The following is an 18800-nucleotide window of genomic DNA, read 5'->3' as shown; positions in this document are numbered from 1 at the left end:
TATATAAGTGTTTCTCTAGCCATAGTAATTTTGAAAGCATTTGCTCTCGCAGAGGCCTACACCGCAGTCTTGACATCATGTGCTTATTATTGTTCCTCTATAGCTTTGCCTATAGCCTCTAGAGGACACCATGACAGTAAAAGAAAGTTGTTGCACTCTGGGAAAATATTCAGAAAGCAGTAACAGAAGCACAAACAAGCTACAAACAAAAATCTCCATTTTATTCAAATACGTTTTTATTTCAGATTTTTCATTCGTTTAGTATTGCAAAAACGATCGTTTCTTTCTCAAAACGGCTAATTTTTTGATTGCTAACAGAGACCAATATATTTTAGTTTACTATTCGCAAAAAAATTAAATAAAAAAACGCAATAAGCTAACCAGAAATCAATTTATAAAAAAACGTTCGGGTGGCGACATAATAGTCACTCTGCCCATTGGCGTCAGTATCGCGAAACGACAATAATGTCGCTCTGCCTGCCAAAGGGTTAAAAAAGAAACGATTCGTAGCCATCGTGTCGGAACGATAAAGAACCAACAATAGTGCAATCAAGTCAGTTGCATCATATGTATTATGTTTAATTGCGCTAGTACTTTTATTGTGTGTTGTAATACGTGTTTTGAACTATACCAATTGGGAAAGCTGTTAGAGTCGTGCTTGCTAATAATTTGTTCAGCCAATTGAAAGCATTTCGTCGACAACTTCGGTGTGCATGCACAGCTCTAAAAATTCTGTGAATTTCAGCAGAATAATTCTGTGTTTTTCGTTCTTTTCGAGATTTCGGTCGAAACCAACGAAACGATTGGCACGTGTGGCCGTACCTTAGGTCTAGAAAGAGAAATCAAGGCTAGCAGATGCTACATTTATAAAGATAAATAAGGCTAAAGAGGGAGAAATCAGTTAGTAATGACGGAGAAGCTCACCTCACTGGCTTGTTTCTTATCGACTGATTTGGTATTCTGGAGAATTCGTATGACATTGCGGGCGCCCTCGCTGACCGCACTCTCTATATGCAGATGATGCCTGAGTTCCTCTAGCCTCAGGTCTATCTTCTTGGAGTTGGCCTTAAATGATGGAATGGAAGACACTGTTGTTAAGGGTTACACGAGCAAACAACAGACACAGTTTTTAACAGCTGTTAAAAACTGTGTCTTCTAATATTAATCAAATGAATGCAGTCGAGTTGAACACCCATCCAAAGGCATGTGGTAATCTCTACTATGATAATAGCCGTGTCTGTCTGTCTATCTGAAGCCACACAAAAGACCCTATACACACTATCGCTCCAATCAACGTTTAGCGGTGTTATGGACAGCAACGATTAGCTATTTTTACGTCATCACTAACTATTAGGTGTACAAACTATGAGCGATTAGCTGTAGATGACAGCTAACCAACAAACAGTTAATTAGAAATGACAAAATTACATTAGTGATATGGCGGTCCTTTTGTTATCTGTTAATTATCTGATTATGTAATTTATCACGAGCGTAGTTCTTCGTCATGCTTGCAAATATGAATCGACATCTATCTTCACAACTGTTGAAACTGGATCCGATGCGATCAACAAACAGCCAATCAAGATGCTAATAGTTGCGATAATCAATGTCAAAGTTCAGCGTGTTGAAAGTCCATCGCGTCGTTACGCATCGATTATGTTGTCCACTCATCGCAGCCCATCGTTGCAGTCAGTCGCAAGCTAATCGTCGATTTTAGCGATAGTGGGTACAGACCTTTAGAGAGTTGTGAAAAAGATTGTACCCTAAAATTGAATCTGGATATTTGGATTCCCAGTCAAACGCGCTACTAATTGGACTCCTCAACCACCTAGCTAGTTGTAGAATAATGGCGCACATACTTATTACACCCAAAGATCTCTAGTATATGGCAATATGAGCAAGAAACGAGCGAGAGTATAACTAAAACCTTTCTGCAGATGAATTTGAAACATACAAGCAGTGCGAGGCCATTCATAGCGTATACATGTACAAGTGAGAGCACATGCAGGGTAACAAATAGCCTGAAAGCATAACTCAGGCAGGTAAAGAGGCAGCAACAAAAGTCGACAGCCTACCACACCTAGACGGAATACCTACCTTGCGTCTCCGCTGTTTGTAAGAAAGAGAAGGCTTCGAATGATGAAAAATCTGCTGATACAGCCTTAGAATCAAAGACTAAGACATATCTATTTATGGATGAATGTTTTACTCGGTCAACATATACACATGCGTGCATCTCAAGTCTTCATACAACCCTGAATACGATTATAAACTATTACTTGCAGGTAGTAGCCAAGCAAATTAACTAGTCTTATTGACCATCGTGTAGGGGTTTGAGGTGGAGAACAGTTGTTCAGCTGTGTGTTGTTACAAAGGTGTCCATGTCAGTTACGTCACATTATTGCTACAGACCCTTTGATACCTCAACATGACATTTAGAGGCATTCCAATCGGGTACAAAGATTGTAACTGAAATGTTTCTGGCAGTTTATTAATCAAATTTAATGAAACACTAAACGGAGAGTGAACAACTCATGATTCTAAGTGATGATCATGCAGTTATTATAACAATAATAAACTTTTAACTAAAAAGGGTAAACAACTCTAAATTTAGTTTTCCTTTTAATCATAAACATGTGTAGTTATTAAATTTAACTTTTTGCATCATGAAGCTCCTGGTCAAAGTAAATCATTTATAAAAGTAAAAAATCTCAGAAATAGCCTATTTTTTGAATTTTATAATTGACCTGTCACATCTATAAGCCCTGTCACATCTATAAGCCCTGTCACATCTATAAGCCCTGTCACATCTATAAGCCCTGTCACATCTATAAGCCCTGCCACATCTATAAGTCCTGTCACACCCATAAGCCCTGTCACATCTATAAGCCCTGTCACATCTATAAGACCTGTCACATCTATAAGCCCTGTCACATCTACATATAAGCCCTGTCACATCTATAAGACCTGTCACATCTATAAGCCCTGTCACATCTATAAGACCTGTCACATCTATAAGACCTGTCACATCTATAAGCCCTGTCACATCTATAAGCCCTGTCACATCTATAAGTCCTGTCACATCTATAAGCCCTGTCACATCTATAAGCCCTGTCACATCTATAAGACCTGTCACACCCATAAGAACTGTCACATCCATAAGAACTGTCACATAGGTTTCTATTAGCAACTGTCAGCTTAATCTTCAACATACCTCTTGCGGAGTACTCTCAGCACCCCCCTGATGCTTGCCAGCCTGCTGCACGCGCAGGATCTGCATTCGTACTATTTCTATCTTGGTCCTTGCATCCTCGAGCATCTGCTGAGCTTCTTGAAGCAACTTTTTGTCCTTCGTTTGTGAGTACATCGATATCATATTTTCCGCCCCCTGTTTTACCTGTAACACGATGAATGGGAGGTGATTTTACCGAACGTCAAATGCTCGATCTACGAGCCTGCAGGAGTTATGTTTCCTTAGCAAATCTATAGGAATTGTCTTCTTCTGAGATCATTTTGTGAGAAGGTGATTCCCAATGCATTTGTTATAAACTTAATGAAAGTAGATTTTATAACATTTAACAACCACGCTAAGTAACGACCTAGTAACCACCAGCCAATCACAGACCTTCATCTCAATGTCAAGCTGTTTTCTTAGCGAACTGAGTCTCTCTTCGAGAGGATTATCTTGTTGCTCCTCGCCGGAAGGTTCCGGAGTCTGGCTGAGCTCCTCCAGAGACACGCTGCCATTTTCCTTGTCACTGCCTTCCCGAGGTTCTGGGTTACGCTTGTCCGAAAGCAGGAGATAGTTATTGAGCTCCAGCAGCTCCTAACGAAATAGGATCAAATCAAATATAATCAACTCTTTCGCTACCGTAAGCCGATGTATCAGTTAATCAATAGGGTTTCACTTTTCTTTTCACTACGAAGCCCACGCATTAGCTAAACCAACTAAACTTTGTCTCCAACGAAACAACCTTTTTGCCGATCACGTGCAACCAATAGAAAATTCTTTGGCTCAACAATTCCATTTCTAAATTCTAATTATTTCTAAGAACGGGAAAACCGGAGCGTTATTCCCATGGCAATAAGAAACACACCCACCGCATTCATTCAATGCAAAGAAAGCGTCAGCAAGTTTGCGAGAGTCGGATTCACTAAACAATTTTATACTTATCTTGTAGAGAATTTTGTTCTGAATAAGATGCATTTCACAGTAAAACGATACCTGTTTTGATTCTCAAGGTATTGCTTAAATACTAGTGGTACATCGGTTTTTCGAAAATCAGTTTGAATTAATTTGGGCAGAATAATCGTTCGGTCAGAATTTAATGCGTAGCGAACGTGTTAACTGTGATGGAATGAGTCACATAGTTTAATCCTATTCATAAGAAAACACTGCTGATTGGCTGAATGCAAAGATGACACCATCCACTAATCCAATATAAAGCGCTAGGTGTTAACACCGTGTTTATGCAATGAGACACGCCTGTGTTAGTTACGTGTAGTTGGCACATTGTCCGCAATCCTCGATGGTTCACATCTGATCTCTTCTTTATTACAAGCATTTTTAGCTGTGGAGTCTATTACCACCGACCACAATTTTCACATTTTTAAATGTAACTTGAAAGATTACTTTGCGCGATACGAAATCGAAAATTAATGTTGAACTCTTTCGCTACCGCAATCGATTCTGACCAAATTAATTCAATCGGATTTTTCGAAAAACCGATATACCACTAGTATTTAAGCAATATCTTGAGAATCAAAACAGGTATCGTTTTACTGTGAAATGCATCTTATTCAGAAAAACTCTCTACAAGATAAGTATAAAATTGTTTAGTGAATCCGACTCTCACAAAATTTCTGACGCTTTCTTTGCGTTGAACGAACGTGGTGTTTCTTATCACCATGACGATAATGATCTGGTTTTCCCCTTTTGAAAAATGAGTAGAAATGGAATTGTTGAGCCAAAAAAATTTCTCTTGGTTGCACGTGATTAGCAACAAAGTTGTTTCGTTAGAGACTAAATTTGATTGGTCTAGCTAATGTGTGAGGGCTTAGTAAAGAAAAGAAAAGTAAAACCATATTGATACATCATACATACCTATACATCAGCTTACGGTCTGTACTTATATTAACGCCAAAGTGGCGGAAGTAGCGGCTTGCAGTAGCGGAAGAGTTAAATTAATTAATTAATCGGCAAACGCATAACAATTGGCCATTTAAGAAACAGCAGTAAGATGTGAGTTTCAATCGTTCAGCAACAAAGCAGCCAGACATACTATCCACTGAGCCTAACATCTGGATACAGATACCTGCTGCAGATCAAACAGCTTGTTGTTGGTTTTCTTAACAACACTGTCAACGTAGGAATGACTTTTCTTGTCTGAAGTGGCATTCTTAAGGTTCACCGCTCCCTCTTTTATTTTGAGTTCCTGCATAGACAAAAAACATCAAAAATCAGTACAACTGCTTCAACATAAATAAACAAGAAATTTTTAACCCTTCTTTGGAACCGACCAACAACTAGATATAGTCAAACCTGTACACAACTAAATACAGTCAGAACTGTACATAACTAAATACAGTCAAACCTAATGATATTTTCCTAACGATTCTTACAAGATTATTACAATATTTAATTGTAAGAATAATTATTCGATTTTATAAGATTATTATCAGATTTAATTATAAGAATAATTACTCGAATTTTCAAGACCGAAGTATATAGTGACCGATGGTGTGCAATATGTTACTGTTATTATTTTTCTAAAGATTTTGTTGATGATTTGGCTGTGCCCGATATCGCGCTACTGCCAAGCCATTTTTAATATCTGCAAAATTAAGTAATACATTTTCTTATAAATATACAGCTATTTCTATGACAACCAGCTAAAATCTGTTTCGATTTTTACATTCAGCATAATTTTTTGGGTATAAATACAGAAATCTAGATAAATACCACAACTTCTTGATATTGGTTGCTATGACGTTTTGAAATGTAAACAAAATTGTGCATTGGTTTTCGTTTCTCAAACTTTAACACCAGTTTTCTCAGAACTATGTTTTCGCACTAATGGTAAACACACATTCAGTTTATTGACCATAAAATCTGCTGTAATTAACCTGGAATCAAAACTTTTTTGCAAAATACCTGTGAGAATTTTTTCCTTCTGCTAATGTAGATAACTCCAAATCTTACAATCCTGACTTAACCATGGTTTCTGTGATCATGGCCAATATGTAATTACTACAAATATTAATCGTTTTTTTCCATCTGTGGAAGAACTGAACAAACTACAATATATTCTTATAAGAACATTGACTCCATCCTATGACAGTTTGACAAACCAATAAATTATTGAAATGGATTAACTTCATATGTTGATGTTTAATGGTACAACATTCCTTTCTACTTTGCATATTCGACTATCGCAACTTTGCTGTATCGTGGGTTTCCAGTGACCATCCTTTGTATACACATACACTTTAATACATTGTAAAGGTATAAACTGTAATACAATTGTCAGTCTAATGCATGAATGAGAGAGTAGAGTCTGTTGATATGAACTAATAGATGTCAGCGATAAAAATTGAATCTCTACTGATATCAGTTCAAAACTGTTTCTCAACTGTTAAATAGAATTTGATCATTATCAATTCGACCTGCACTCTCTCTTTACAGAGAATAGCCAATAGGACCTTTTCATAATTTTGATATGCTGATGCTGCTTGACTCATAAAATATTTAGCATTGACTTTCCATATTTATTTCTCGCCCCAATCAAGCTTGGCCATTCAGTTTTTGTTGAGTTCTCAGATTTCATTATCGTACTTAGTACAAGTATATATATACACTTGTACTCTGCAAGTATACTGCGTGTACAAGGACATGTACACACAGTATATTTGTACATTTACAGTGCATGTATCTAGTACATAGGTGAAGTTAGGGAAATAGTTGGTGTTCTGAAGAATTATAATTATGACTCATACTTTTAAATAAGATAGTTTTTTATTTCGCATAAATTAGCATTTCACAGTTGGGTTTGAAACGTAGTCCCCCTTACCTCCCTAAGTAGGAAGGATTACTGTACACACAAATATATGTTAAAATATTCTTTATACAGACCAATGTGTTTGTGTGTTTGTTCAGAACAACACTGACTGCTTTCTTCTCATTGGTTAATTGCGAGTACATTTTCATAATTCGTCATATTTATTGTTAATGCTATTTATTTTTCATGTCTCAATTCAAAGAGTTAAAATTCTAAAGTGCTAAAATTATGGCTCATGTTTGAAAAAATCTGGCTTCTATTTCTTGGAAACTCAAATTCCGGTTGGCTCAAGAATCCAACCTCAGAGTTGAAGAGATTACTGCACAGCATTCTGGGGGATTAATACACAGCATTATGGGGATTACAGCACAGCATTCTGGGGGATTCTTACATAGCATTCTGGGGGATTACTACACAGCATTCTGGGAGATTACTACACAGCATTCTGGGGGATTACTACACAGCTTACTACACAACATTCTGGGGGTTACTACACATAATTTTGGGAGAATTCTGCACAGCATTCTGGGGGACTACTACTGTAACACAGAATTCTGAGGGATTACTACACAGCATTCTGGGGGTTACTACACAGCATTCTGGGGGATTAGTGCACAGCATTCTGGGGGATTAGTGCACAGCATTCTGGGGGAATTCTGCACAGCATTCTGGGGGATTACTACACAGCATTCTGGACTCCATAGTTGAGACTTGTATTTAAACTTCCCTGAAGATCAGCTAATATATAGCCTCGAGCTCTAACAAGAAAAGGGACGGGATAACCGACCAACCTTTCTTATCTCCCTCTTAAGATGCTCCCTCATCTGCTGCAGTTTCTCCTGGAGCTGGTCATCGCTGAGATCAGCTGAGAACCCATATTTATCTCGCAGATCCCTCATGTCTTCTGTCTGCACATTGTCCGCTCCCCCCTACATTTATTAAACAGCACCATAGAGGTAAATCCTGGTATGACGGGGTGAACCAACATTGATCACATGATCAAATACAATCAAACCCTCCTTCCTTATAACCTAACATGACTTTTCCGACATACAGCCTAAAGATTCGTGTCAGTATTCAACTAGACATCTGAAGGAACTTCAACCTACCAGCATATCTTGAAATAGTTTGGTAAATGAAAACAACAAAAAAGACCTGCGAAAATTATAGATTAAACAAAAATGTAACAAAACAATTAATAATACATCAGATATGTTTATTTAAGCTAAAGTTACGCTGCGTTTCTCTACCTTAACCTACAGTCTACACTACCATTATGGTGTCTCCATGGTAACAATGAAAAACGTTTTATGTATTATTAAGTTGGTTTTATGTACGGTTAAACTTTTTACAGTGAGCTAGCTACATATTTTTATGTAATACATTTGCCTTAATACGGTATATATTTGCCTTAAAGTGAAATTGAAATGAAACAATATATTTCTATGCACAAGCTCTAATACAAGAAAGTTTTGATATACGAAGAAGATTCCAAAATAAATAAACAGCATATGTTGAGATTAGACTCGCCATAAACTAAGGAGAGAATTCATAATCTCGCAAACAGCATAAACTAAAAACACAGAACAACTGTAATATATCACATAATGCAATTATAATACACAGTTGTACAGAATAGAACAGATTAAGGAAGACTTGTAATATGAACAAGATGCTTCACTTTCAAGAAAAGGCCAAATAAATATCCAAGTAAAACCATAACTGTACATCTGTTTATTCAAATGCAAACAGAGAAATTAGCCGTTTGTACAGAACAGAAAGTTGTAATTGCAATGTACGCACAATGCAGTTTTTTAATCGATACAAAGTATGTCTTAGGACTGACTAATGTACGCCATGCCATACTATCAACTATTTTACAACTGGTGCTGCTAAATAGCTAAAACTACTAGGAGCTGGTCTGTGAAAGAGTGATAATTAAACAAGACTTGTTTTTTTGGGATCAAAATTTTACGTATAAAATACAATCAATATAATAATATGTTATATTGACAGCTTTATAACCTGTTTATGGTCTGCAGACCTTATGCATAGAATTATAACTCGTTGTTTATAGCGAAGTAGACAAATGAAAAGAATAAGCGAATATTTAAACTGAATAGCTGCAAATACAATAATTCACCTTAAAGACAACGTAACATGCTCGATATTTACCCTTTAAAAAATAGTGAACTTAGTGCTGGATGAACAAGAAGGTGTTAGAGGCCGTGTGACAAATCCGCTACATTTTGCTAATAACTTACATAATAGACAACATTATTTTAATCAAGTGTCACAATAAAACAAATTATAACTGTGCGGGGAGTTTATCCACGACCAGCACTGGGTAATGACAATTGTGAATAATTTTTAGTTACAAGTAGCGCCCTGGCAGTTCAATGCACTGATAAAGCAAACGGAATAAGTATATAGATAGACAAACTATATTATCATCAGCCAATGGCGTTCAATATAGATATGAACTATATTATCATCAGCCAATGGCGTTCAATATAGATATGAACTATATTATCATCAGCCAATGGCGTTCAATATAGATATAAACTATATTATCATCAGTCAATGGCGTTCAAAGCAAATTAGACCAAAAAAAAGAGTAGTGAAGTAAATGACACGTATGTAAAAAAGCTCTTTGCATAAAGCTGTTCTATAATTTAAGTTGATAAGGTGTTCGTGTCTAGTACAGTGCACTCCACCATATGTGTTGACATCGTAAGGCGAACATGTCATATAGAAGAATATAGAAACCCACAGTAATTATCTAATGTAGACACCGCCCCCTTGGTACATCAAAATTTTATATACATACAATTAACAATTATTAACAAAACACCATGTTAAACTTAGTAACTATAGTTACCTACAGTATTTTTAGTGTATTTAGTGGTTATGATCGGTAATAAAATTTATCATTACAATGTATTAGGTTTTTACCTTCAAGGCAGACGTATAACATAAACGTTGAATTTAACTTTAATGAATTCAGCTTACTAAACACACACCTAAAGATAAGTTTTAGTATGTACTGTAGTAAACTTTAAGTTTGTCATTATCTAAGATTTTATCATTTATCTGTTTTCGGTTTCATTTTCGCAGTCCAGTGCACCGTGAGAGATCATTAGGTGTAATAACTATGTACATAATTATTCCGAAATGTTTGAAGGTGGTCGATTGGTGCAAATCTTATATTGTGTGGGTCTACCAAACTAAATGTTGCGCGTTCAAATCCCATAGGATACAATCTTTTTTCCTCAAAATCCAACCATGGCTTAGGACAGGGTTTCACTGGGTTTCCATGCTTCAAATGGATTTAGAGTTGACCTCTGCCGACAAATCCGCACTCTACTGTTTCAAAGATTCCGAATTGCATTTATTTAAAGTTGCTTTCAAAGTTTAAGAAACCATTAAGCTTTGGAAATAAAACACGAACTTCGATATGCCATAACAATGGCTGCTATTATGTCGTATGGTGTTCCTAAAGAGCATTTTCATCATTCAACAAAACGCTTCCACTCTTCAGATTGGTTTGTAAACCACATTATGGGACGGATCTGACGAGAATGAATCGGATTGAGAGTGTACTTCTGATGACTGTGACGATAAATCTTCTCATGTATACTGGCAATATAACCATAGCAACACTACCGCAACAACGACAGAAGAATTAGTACTAATTTGTCAACACTTTTCGACTGATCACCTTCTATTAGGAATTCGTTAAGATCAAATAAAGTCAAAGTGGCGGTTTAAAAGAGGTGGCGTTCAATTAAAGGGTGGCGCTGTACTTTTCAACCCTTCTACCATAGTGGCGTTCTATTAGAGGTGGTGTTCAAATAAAGGTGGAATTCACATCTACAAAGGTTTTACGGTACTACTAATCAATTTTACAAAAAGTTGTATTTTACTAGTTCATATAATAACTCAATTGGCCTTGCTCTCTTCTGATAGGTTTAGGTAGGCTACTATCGTGTAGCATAACCGTTGACAATCAGCCAGCCAATCATGACGCAGCTGAAGGTGTAATTATCAAGCAATGCTAAATACATGACAATTCACAGTCATTCAGAGCTATACCAGTCACAGTGTCAATGCCCGTAGATTCCATAACACCTATTCACTCCGCCGAGCCTTAATTCCATAGAATAAAAAGAAACACATCGTAGCCAGCTGCTAGCCTACTCAACATACAAAAATTTAGTATACAAATTAGGTGCGCATAATTGTAGAACAATAGAGCTCTCAATGAAAATCAACCTGTCCAGGCTAAACGCACAGTGAAACAACTATTTGCAATAAACACTCTGTGAATCACACTGAGGGTGCCAGACACAAGTGTAATATTTTCCTTGGCATTTACAACATCAATTCCTATTATGATGCGTGGAATACAAATTATGTAGTTTTTAATGTTCATTTTAATAATCGCATTCATAGAAAGAATTTTTTGTATAAAACGGAGGCTATATTAGATTGAAATGACCAAGTTTTTATTCAAGGTCAAACTACCGACAAGCCTCATTCATTCGGATTGATACAGATTGGGCCAATCTAGACATTGGAAATTGTAAATAAATGCAGAATAATAACACAGATTCTTCTAGAATAACTTTCAATCACTGGCAAGGCGGGTAGAAAACACATGCGCAAGCGTAGCGAGAGCCACATATAAGACAAATCTGTTAGGTAGAACTCGCGATCAAATGAGCTGTTCGTCTGTTCGCTGAACAGACACGGCTGCATTGGACAATCGTTCAGACGCTCAAAAGTTGTCTGGACAATAGAAAGTCCGCGGTAGCGAAATCCAAAAATGGGGGTTGACCATGCCATCTTGTTAATGCGATTTGGTAGTCGTTTTAAAACAAACTCTCCGGCAATCAGCTATCCAATAAGGCAAGGGGTAAGCGGATCTAATACATCAGCTGGAACATCATCAGTGTGCTTCAGGTTTCAAAATGCATATTTTGTGGCTTAAAGTGATTCACGAATGGGCCAATATAACGGCACTCAATATGACAGACTGACATGCATAAAACATTCTATAAGATTGATAATTTAATAGCTACAGCCATAAATAGAAGCCAGTCATCCTCTAGTTGCAACACTATATTATACCCGAACCTCCAAAACTGAAGACAAGAGAATACGACTTCAACTCAGACGAAGAGTGGAATGAGATAGTGATCTGTAAGGGGACCTTAGGGGGTGGCCGAAACAATACATCAACCGTTGAAGCAAATGTAAACAACGATCGAACTACTCAGCGCCTACGGAGAACATGTACTAGCTGATTGATGGGTACGAGTGGCCTTACGCAAGCACCTGATAACATTTGTCTGGCTGCAGAGGAGAGGCAGGCATTTCCTTAGTTTACGTCTCAAAGAAATCGTGTGATGCCAAATTACGCTATTATCATTGCTCTCAGCGTAAGAAACCGTGATAGACAAAAGAGATTATAAAGTGATCACTCCTACGGTGCATAAAGTGAGCTAGCTAAACAACTTGAGTGAGTCAGATACTCCCTTTTTTATACAAGACAAATATTTATAGTAGACAGTTGTTTCGTCTACCTCTTATGTAATTACCTTTTGACTACATTGTGTTTATTATAAACGATTTAAGTGATTATATTTGAGTTGAGAAAGGAACAACATACATATAATCTGCCAAAGTTATAAAAAAACCAGGATATAGAGCTACTTAAAGGTGAACTCACACAATCGGATAGTATCGGTATTTTGTATATACGGAGCAGCACTGGCTTATAGTGTCCCTGTTTTACGGATTTTCATCTTAAGATGTAGAGCACGATTTTTTTTCATCCCCTCGCTACAGCATTTTTTACGCCTTACGACATCAACAAAATGTCTCACAAATTCACATTTGGTGGTCGGTTTGTTGAGTACGCCGGAATCACGAAGATGCTGATATGCAATTGGCCAAAACCCCTCCCACAATACCTGAAAGAGATACGATGCTCACTCTTTCAGCTCAGCATTATTTGTGTTTCGTAAATGCTTAATACTGCATGAGTGAAACGAAAATGAGCAAAAAGTAAACGAAAGTGGAAATCTACTGTACATTTTAGCGTTTAATGAAATATTACTATTATATTAGCTATCAACTTAACTCATGATATGTATACAACTACATATATATATAACTTTAATCGGTTAGCCATGGGTCCTAAGTTTGATAATGACGTTAAAGGAAGAATTAAGCAAATGATTACCATAACAACGAAGCTAGAGCTAACTTCAAGCTAGGTTCGCATGAAGTTACTATGGTTACTAAGGTTAATATACTATTTTGTTACTAATGTTTAATATGTACAGTAACTATATAAAATTTTGATGTTTTTTCCAAGAGGGGGTGTTTGCATTAAATAATTACTGTGACTTTCTATACCCCTCTGAAGTACCTTTTCACCATGTGATGCCAACACCGGAACGGATTTATGTCGTATGGCGGGGTCCACTGTATTTCCAATGGTTTTTGATGGTTGAGGTGATCTGATTGCCAGGATGTTTCAAGATCAAAATCGACCAAACTCGATCACAGTGAAAAATCTCAAGACAAATATGAGCCAAAATGATGTCACTGGTTGTACTGCTGCCTGTATTTCTCATTATTCATATCAGTTATTCTGTTCAAGTGGCAGCATTATGAGTCTCTATTCTGTAAATCTCTTTGTCGAAGTGCAACTTTCGAAGTGCAACTTTCGCGTTTTAACGGCGATTAAGTTTTGTGGATTTTTAATGTTGAACATCCTTGAAAAATATCAATACTTTCTGATAAAATATGCTACAACCTTGTGTAAGTTCATCTTTAAAGAGAAAACTTAGCAATCAGGAACTGAGTCTAAGATTGCCTGAAAAAATCATGATAAAGACCAAACATGGCAGGAAAGACCAACAGCCAATGACCATCAAATGCTGAGGGGGCTTATAAGATTTCCTGCCTCTAACCAACATGTGTATGAATGATAACATATCTAAAATAAGACATATTTGTACCAATAAGATGAAACTCCTCTGCAATTATGCAGCCGACATGGTAACTATTCTAGTGACTCAGAGATGACTCAGAGATGTCAAACGAAAATAGGAACCAAGCATACTTATTATATGACAAGCAATCATCTACTGTAGCCTACAAAAATGAACTATTCTTAAAAATCTCCAACAACAACATTTAATGTTGCATCGGTACACAAGCATTTCTTCACCGGCTTTAGACGACTCCGGTTTTAGACGACTCCGGTTTTAGACAGATTTTCACATAGAAACTTCAACAAGGCAAACTGAAAATTAACAACATCACTAAATTGGGGTACCAGATGCCACAGTTGAATTACACATGCTGATAAAAACGTAGCTGCAATAATAACAGTAACAATAATAGTAACAACTGAGTTCATTTCCTTTTTTTAACAATTGCTTGTATTTTTGTATTTTGAAGTATCGAATACTACAAATACTTCCCTTAATACGCAAATTTCTTGCAACAACGAATAGCATTTTAACACACGAAAGAAATCAACACCTAAAAAAGCATCATACTAAATTTTTTAATGAATACTTCGTGTTTTTAGGATTGATTTGTGAACAACACACCATTCCGTCAACTACCTAGTACTGTCCTAATAAAATAGTCAAGGCTACCAAGAGATGATTTTTGGAGTGATATTCACATATTTCCTCGTTGCCAAAATTATATTAGTATAGCCTACATATAATCATATATAATAATATATTATAGCATTAATTATATATACAGCTTTATAACCCATTTATAGTCCAGATGAAGTCCAATGAAAAAAGCCTGATATGGTTAAGCCATATACACAGAATGGAACAAGACTAGCTTCCACATCAACTATTATACTCGCAACTATGTGATGGTGAGTGAAATCAAGGAAGGCCTAGACTCTGCTATAGATATGTAGCTAAGAGAAATTTAAAATAGATGTAGATCAATACAAACTCTTTTTTTTTTCTTTTAATACAATACAAACATAATTTTGTTTTTCTTTTATTTCGTGATTTCGGTCAGAACCAACGATAAAATCATCACGTGTGGCCGACCTTAATGCCTTGTTCTTTGCCGCAAAGTAAAGAGGTCACCATGCTTTTAGTGATGAAAATACTTGCGAAGACGAGTGTAGTACACCTCTACTGATAACAATGATGTCTGTTGATAAGATGGAAGAGAACTTTTGCGATGAGCATACTGCATATTCAGATAAGACTGTCTGTATCTACATAGGAGAAATCTGGGCAGTCGGGAGGAAGCTGTACAATTTCATCACTACTAATCTAGTAGGAGGGTTTAGTCTTCTAATCCCTTAGACATGATCATGTAGATGTACACGCGTGCCAAGTGAAATATTTACTGACGCTGAGTAAACTCATCAGCTGGGCAATTCAGATCAAATGCGTTTCTTCATTTCATGAGCAAATAAGATTTGGAACTCAATTTTATGAAACAACTGATGTCATTCGATTCCCTTTTATGGTTCCAAGGCTATTAATAGAGGCAAGAGTACAAGCCTTGTCAGAGATGGCTGTTAGCCACATCGGTAGCTTTGAAATAAAGAGAGGCTCCTCCTGAACACTTGAGAGCCCCTTACGATGAGCGAATATCAACAGCAATTTGAATGTATGCTAAGATAAACGTTTACATCAATATGTGATGTTCAACACTTGATCCCTTCGACCTTTCTGTACTAACTACTAGCTATTCTTTACATCATCACTCTTGTTTCTAGACTCAGCATCCTCTTCATCCAATGTACAAAATTCATATCAACTTTTAAAGATTTAGGTTAACTAATTTGAAATTCAGTACAAACCTGAGCTACATATTTGTAAATCTCTCAAGATTCCATTTTAGAACACAGGCTGTTTACCCCGCTAGAACACCATCTTAACCCTTTGGCTGGGTTAAAGCCCCGCAAAAACACCCGAAAGTCGTGTAATTTATTTTTGAAATTTAAATAAATCGGTATTTTATGATCATGCATAGCTCAAACTGAAATTTATTTAGAATATTAAAAAAACTTTCGAACATGAACATTTATTTACATATGTACTACTACAAAAAAGCTACAACTATGCACAATTGTTCCTGTATGAAATGTTTGAAAGCACATTATGGAAATTATGTGCGAATTATGAAAATAGCACTTGCGAATGATGCCTATTAAAATACCGCGCCAACTAGTCAATTTTAAGTATTTTCAATACTTGCATTGTCCTTTCTCGATCAAGTTTCACAATTTGCGTCGCTAACAGCGACTTACAGCGTAAAAATCCTTACCTTTTTTCCAACAAAGCGCCGGAGTCAATCCGCATCATGCTAATGTCCATAGAAACACCTAATTCGCACGGTAACACAACCTGCGCACAACTCCAAATCTGCATGATGCGCTTCATGCATGTCATGAAAACATAGTGATAAACATGTGTTTAAACCTGATGTAATGGCTACTGAAGGTAAAGACGATTTCATAAATGAGGAGTGCTATTTGACTTGTACGATTACAAATTAGATCTGTGTAAGATTTACAAGTGCGTTACGATACAACATCAATCTTAAGTAGTTAGTCGCAGTAGTTTGTTCTCTATTAATGAAAAAAAGTTGATTCATTTAGCCACAACACGAGGATTAATAGGTACTTCAATATGAGTCATTTGAATGCAGTAGAATTTCTCCATTCTCTGTTTTTGTCGATGAATCGTATGAAATACCGTATGAATCATCATTACTGTTTCATACTGTCTATGAGAATTTTATGTAAACATTTTTGCTTTCAAGTTTTACCAGTGGTGTTTGGCTGAACTTGGTTTATTGCGATGAAGTTTTTTTTGAATGGTTTCATAATAAACAATCCTTCATTTTTTCGTGACGTCATTGCATGGGTGCAGGACTGAGTTATCGTGACCGCCATCTTTGTAGACAACTTTTACCACTGAAAACACGAAACTTCTGCAATTAATTTTGCGAACGACGATGTTGTTCGCAATTTTGGTCAGCATTGCTAAACAATTTTTTTCAGAGAATCCCGATATAAACTCGAAATAACACCAAAAATATTATTCAACAATGCAAAGTGAATGGGAATGACGCTTTATTGTCGACAAAAATGGCGGCGTTTCCGCCAACAAGCGCATGCACAGACGAATTGATGACATAAAAAACGAAAGATACTCAGCCAGATACTGGATGACTAACTCGCAGTACACTCTCATCAGCCAATGACGACGTAGTAGATGATCGTATAATGACGACAATGACTACAAAATCAGTAGCTTGAGTAGTCAATTTCTGTGAACTCTGGATGCTTCTACTAAACGTTCTTTTACGGGCCATACGCGAAATGAAAGGCTGTCCAGCTGACAGCTAAACATTATCAGCAGTATTGCTCAACCCCGGGCCAACTACATCGGCACACTGTTAGACATATGAGGCACTCTCACAACTACAAAGGCGACGGAATGTGTTCTACCTCATCAGAGGTAATCGAAAGACAAATACCAAAATACTCATTATTTTTAATGAATTTTTAATTATTTAATTAAATTATGAATGATTATTTATAATGGAAATTTGGAGAGAAAAAGTAAGCTACTATAGTTATTTGGCTTTTTTTGACAATCACATCAGTAATTACCAACTACAAGCATACTAACCTGATGAATCCTCAAGGAGTAGCGGTTATGTCCAGCTTCTGACATAGTCAGAGGGTCCTAAAAATTATCAAAGCAAGCTGCGAGCTTGAGCACCATCTAATGTTATTCCAAGTTTGTGTAGCTCGAGCTAGAAAATATAAGACACTTGCAAGTCAATATTTCAAGCAAATAATTTCAAAGTTACATTGAATGGTAACTATGAATATATTGACGTTATAACTCTTCCTTTCACGTTTGCAATGACAAAACAAACGTCTTCTCAAGCGCACAACTGAACGCAGCCCACAGGTGAAACTAGCAAAAAAGAAGCAGAAAGCAAAACTCATACGCAACAAATCTTGTGCGCACACACAAAACGTGTTGTATGAAAAACTTTATTTTCTTATCTCGATTTTTAATAAATTATAGGCACTTAAATATATTAAATTACTATCGGTCAAGCTATTGCCATACTTCTAGCTATGACATGAGCGCTTCGTTAGCATATCACCATGGCGCTAGATTTCATCTTTTAGCGTGTATTAACAGTAATTTAATTGTAAATATAGAAACAGCATATTACTATAAAACTATAAATATGGTAGTTTCACGAAGACAAATTTATTTATACATAGGAGGACAATATTCTCCATTCTACCATGGTATAACATTACCTAAAGCAGTTTTAAGGTGACAAAATATTCATCTTATTTGCAGCTCTTCTAAATGTCAAACGAGTTCGACCAGCAATGATGATAACAACCGCCAAGTTGAAATAAACTTTTTACGTATCACAGTTTTCTTAATTTTGAGGCATTACTCCGATAGCGAATCATATGATCACGTGGTCATACACTGTTTCCGGAGTACCCGCCAGCATAAATAACGAAACGATTCTCTTGAGCCAAGTCGTCGAATCAGTGCATTTCGATGTCCTTTGCGTTAATTCGATCAGATGGTCGTGACAAACTAACCGCCGTTGCACCCTCTTGGTCGTCCTCTAGACGCAGTTTCGACAAGCATACTCACGGAGTTGCCAATCCGTTGCCAT

The 18800-nt window shown here is 36.6% G+C and overlaps 1 protein-coding gene across 2 annotated transcripts in view; it reads right to left on the bottom strand.

Annotated features, from left to right (window-relative positions):
- LOC137398798 (serine/threonine-protein kinase N2-like) overlaps positions 1-18567 on the bottom strand; it is a 36656-nt gene extending 18089 nt beyond the window's left edge. The window contains exons 1-7 of one of the 2 annotated variants that reach the window (XM_068084975.1): positions 18419-18567; positions 17771-17891; positions 7850-7987; positions 5316-5435; positions 3626-3826; positions 3215-3397; positions 925-1065 (exon numbers count right to left, since the gene is read on the bottom strand). In XM_068084975.1, coding sequence (XP_067941076.1) covers positions 925-1065; positions 3215-3397; positions 3626-3826; positions 5316-5435; positions 7850-7987; positions 17771-17815 — 828 coding nt within the window. In that variant the 5' untranslated portion in view covers positions 17816-17891; positions 18419-18567. Of the gene's footprint in view, positions 1-924; positions 1066-3214; positions 3398-3625; positions 3827-5315; positions 5436-7849; positions 7988-17770; positions 17898-18418 lie in introns of both variants that reach the window. The other variant, XM_068084974.1, reaches the window with a different exon arrangement.
- Between the last annotated feature and the right edge of the window lie 233 nt (positions 18568-18800).

The sequence above is a fragment of the Watersipora subatra genome, chromosome 6 (assembly GCF_963576615.1).
Source record: "Watersipora subatra chromosome 6, tzWatSuba1.1, whole genome shotgun sequence".
NCBI classification, from domain to species: domain Eukaryota; kingdom Metazoa; phylum Bryozoa; class Gymnolaemata; order Cheilostomatida; family Watersiporidae; genus Watersipora; species Watersipora subatra.
Note: the sequence above shows the minus strand (reverse complement) of the source record. Positions and strands in the feature narration are given on the sequence as shown.